At 41.6% G+C, this 4,069-nt stretch overlaps 1 protein-coding gene across 1 annotated transcript; it reads left to right on the forward strand.

Moving 5' to 3' along the window:
• Positions 1-2,127: 2,127 nt before the first annotated feature.
• LOC103376343 (mixed lineage kinase domain-like protein) lies at positions 2,128-3,971 on the forward strand. Its single transcript, XM_008306714.1, has 3 exons — positions 2,128-2,652; positions 3,158-3,256; positions 3,383-3,971. Exons 1-3 carry the CDS (start codon positions 2,205-2,207, stop codon positions 3,424-3,426), a joined length of 591 nt encoding a protein of 196 aa, XP_008304936.1. The 5' UTR covers positions 2,128-2,204; the 3' UTR covers positions 3,427-3,971.
• Positions 3,972-4,069: the final 98 nt, after the last annotated feature.

Raw genomic sequence — 4,069 nt, forward strand, 5'->3', positions numbered from 1 at the left:
TCCAAAAACATGTTGAGGTTAATTCGTGATTCTAAATTTTCTGTAGGTGTGAATGTGAGTGTGCTTGGTTGTCCGTCTCTTTGTGTAGTCCTGTGATAGACTGGCTACCTGTCCAGGGTGTCCCCTGCCTTTACCCTGACCCTACAGAGTATTAAGCGGTGTATAGATATGGATGGATGGATGTTCCTTAGGATGTTTCTAGTTTGTTTTTTTTTCAGAACTTCTGCACTGGCAAGACAATGACGCTGTTGGTGCTGCTCCTCAACAGGCTTCCAGAAGAAAGTGGGCTTCTCGGGAGGGGGCTTAAACAGCCAGAAACTAATACTACTGTTTTCATACAAAGGCTCAACTGAGGGTCTGCACGACAAGCACTGCGAGATAAATGAATGACTCATGCAAAGCTACTCCAGTGGAGTCCCAGACTAAACATTCAGAGCTTAAAATGAGCATAACATGTTCCTTTTAAGGTGGAGCTCACTTGCTAATTGGAATGCAAGTACGAGGCCTGAGGGAGGGAAGCAAGAACACACTATGCAGACTGAACAAAGACGAATATTTACTGACCAAACCAACAGCAAACAACTCTCTACTGACTCATTATCTGAAAGCATGGCACCTCTAACAGAGTAGTTGTCTATCATTACCAGCAAACTGCCAACAAACAGCCTGAAGCACCAAATTTGTCTGAATCGTTCTTCCACTCACTAAGTCAAACCTCCATGACACCAGAGAAGGTTCACTTCCAGTCCTATAGTGACTGCTTTCTGGATGTCGGGGTGTGTGGTTCAAACAGCAAGACTGTTGTTCAGGAAATGGCCAGCAGGTCAGATGTGAGACTGTTATCGACATTAATTATTTATGTGCTGTCTCTTTGTGTAGTTGAAGACTTAGTCCTGCATTAGAGGCCTTTCTGTGAGAAATTTTCTACACATCTAACTTCACACAACGGTAGTGAACCTGTCAAGTGTTGAAAACAGTTACGTCACATCTTCCCAAAGCTGCTCATGGTGACGTCTGCAGATATTCCAGAGTAACTGGGATATATTGTATTTCTAGAAGCATTACACTGGCTGAGGTGACCCCAGACCAAATCCTTCTTTTTTCCACTGTGCTGTGGTAGTGGTGCTGGTATTACAGGCACATATATCCACATTTAAAACTGAAGCTATCTGCTTGTTTCAAAACTGCTAGGAGTTAAGGAGAAAGTTTAACTTTATGTAATTTGGGTGAGGTGACCACAGATTCAAGTTTATTCAAGAATTTAACATTTGTCCTGTGCTGTCCTGTGTTATTTCTAGATGACAGTCTAAGTCTACAGAGGCTCAGTAGCTGTAACTTACCACACGTTAGCACCAAGTTTCAACAGGACTATATATTGTGAGTCTTCTACAAATACAAACTAATACCATCAGAATAATTTCAGAGGTCTCTAATCACATACAATTTGAAATAGCCCTTACATGAGTCTGTAAATGTACTGCTTTTTTGTCCATGAGCAGCGATATGTCTTCAAATATCTGACTCAGAGGCCACGGCTTTAAAATAGACTTGTGAGGATGTCTGATTTGAAATTCATTAATGAGTTGAAATCCTAATTTTATTTGAACAATTTGTCATTTGTTACTTTGACATATTCAGGAAATTGGGGGTAAATGCTTGTAATGAATGGAGGAAAATGGTCTATTGATATATAGTATCAACAACAGTGATAGTGTAATTGTAGTTATTAAAGACTAGCTGCATTATGGAACACGGTGACTGGCAGGTTACTGAGATGCCAGCGGACAGGCGCTGCTTGTTGTGTAAACTAAGTGAAATTGCAAATGAGGGTATTTCTTTTTTGTTTTTGCTCACCTACACTTTTTACTGATATGTCTTCCATTTGTGTGAGTTGTTTTGGCTTGATGATTAGGAAAAACTTGTGTTGTGTTTAGGAAAAAAAGGCAGAATATTTTCGTTTGATCAGTACAAAAGTAGTTTCAGTTTCTTATAAACCTAAGAGAGTTGGGCACTTGGTGTGCATGACACAAATAGAAAAGAAAAAAAGACATCATGATGAGATAGTGTACATCTACGCTAGGCCTACTCAACTCTGGTTCAGCTAGCTGTGGCTCACACTAACTGATATAAATGGGCATTTAGCTGTGATGTATTCCATTTTATTCTTATATCAAGTAATGTCCTTTGTGTCTTTCTAGCTGACCATGGACGTTATAGATCCCATTCTGAACATTGCCACAGAGATCTACTGCCTGGTTGAGAAAGTGAAGGCCAATAAGAAGAGATGCCGCCGTGTTTCACAACGAGTAAAAGCCTTGGAGGACCTGGTAAGCTCCATCCAGCAGAAGAAAGCAGTCAGAACCTGTGTGGAAGTTGAAAAAGCCCTCAAGGAACTGCGCATCACGCTGGAATCAGCACAGGAGCTCATTAAAAGATACACATTGGCCACCTGGGTGGAGCGCATCCTGAACTCCAACAGCCATGGAGATGAGTTCAGCAGTGTGAACGAACGTCTTAATGACGCCTTCCAGATCCTGTCCGGAGCTCTGCAGGTGGAGCACAGCAACATGCTGTACAAGGTGTTTGAACTGACCTCCAGAGAAAAAGAAGATGAGGTGGATAGGATGGAGGACGAAAAAGAGCTGCAGAGATGTGAGACAAACTAGTTTTGGCTTTGCCTTTATACAGCAGGTCGAGCAGAAAGCAGTTAACTCACCTTCAAGTGATAATCTTTTTTTCACAACTCTTTAACCTTTTTGAGAAACTTTCATTGATCCAGGGAGTTTGCATGTTCTCCCCATGCAGCGTGGGTTCTCTTCCGGTTCTTCAGCCTCCTCCCACACAGTCCAAAAACATGTTGAGGTTAATTGGTGATTCTAAATTGTCCGTAGGTGTGAATGTGAATGTGTTTGGTTGTCTGTCTGTAAGTGTAGCCCTGGGATAGACTCCAGCCCCCCCGCGACTCTAGTGAGGATTAAGCGGTGTACAGATAATGGATGGATGGATGGATGATTGATCCAGAACTGTTTAGCTGCACATCCCAAAAGCACTGATTTAAGTTGATCCTGACTGTAAGCAAACGGACTGAATTCTGGCTGTGTTTGCAAAACCGAGAGTCTGGCCTCCTTTGTGTCATGACTGTTTGTTTGTTCCTCAGTGCTGCTGGAGCACGTGAAAGATCTGAAGGAGAAAACAGAAGCCATGGTGAAACAGCTTGATCATGTCAGTGTCAACGTGGATAAAGTCGTGGAGATGTGTGAGTACATCCTAATTTATGTTTACTGTATGTCAGTGCCAGTCCAAGGCTTGGACACATATAAGAGGTTTTCTTGAATTTTACATCTTTTTTCTTTTTTTCTTTTTTTTTACATGTCTGCTGAAGGTGCTGATTGCAGCTTTCACAGCAGCACAAATGAACCGTCCTAACCATGCAAACAGATATGAGCTGATTTGTAACAAAACAAGCAGGTTAGATGTGAAATCACAGCCACATGCTGTGAATACACAGTATTTACCTGCCATAATAAACTAAGCACGCAGGGCAACCTACACTCAGTGACAGAAGACATGTAATGCCAACAGTGACACCAAATTATGCAGGTAGTCAGTTCTTAAAGCTCCCTGCTGTGCAGAGGCAGGTGTTGGTGGTAAATAGCATCATCAATGTGGCTCGTCACACAATCAGTCCACCTCTTCTGCAACTTATTATTCAGAGGAAATTTCAAGAGGGAGACCAAACTGTTCTACAAAAGTTGCATTTGCTGGACAAAAGCATAGCTAGCTGGAAAACTGTAGGGTATAGAAGATGTAACGTTTAATTGGGAGACGCGCTGTACGGAGGGCTCATCTTTTACATCCATTCAATGGGTCACACTATTCTATGTGTTCAGAAACAAATCTCTGAATTTCCTTTACATAGACTTTAACCCAAACCAAAACCAGGAAAAGCTGGAATATTTTTAAGATTTTGGATTCTTCCAAGTAGCCACTGTTTGCTTTGATGACAGTTTTACACACTGTTATCATAGACTGACAGTAAATGTAATGTAGCATAGTGTACATTAAAGAT

Source organism: Stegastes partitus, unplaced genomic scaffold, assembly GCF_000690725.1.
Source record: "Stegastes partitus isolate 25-593 unplaced genomic scaffold, Stegastes_partitus-1.0.2 Scaffold3922, whole genome shotgun sequence".
NCBI classification, from domain to species: Eukaryota; Metazoa; Chordata; class Actinopteri; family Pomacentridae; genus Stegastes; species Stegastes partitus.

What these genes read in the sequence shown, in the direction of transcription:
- LOC103376343 (XM_008306714.1), top strand. Translation starts at nt 2,205, where the DNA reads ATGGACGTTATAGATCCCATTCTGAACATTGCCACAGAGATCTACTGC. An exon ending in CGAAAAAGAGCTGCAGAGAT is followed by an intron (nt 2,653 to 3,157) that starts GTGAGACAAACT and finishes TTTGTTCCTCAG; the next exon opens with TGCTGCTGGAGCACGTGAAA. An exon ending in GGATAAAGTCGTGGAGATGT is followed by an intron (nt 3,257 to 3,382) that starts GTGAGTACATCC and finishes TGTCTGCTGAAG; the next exon opens with GTGCTGATTGCAGCTTTCAC.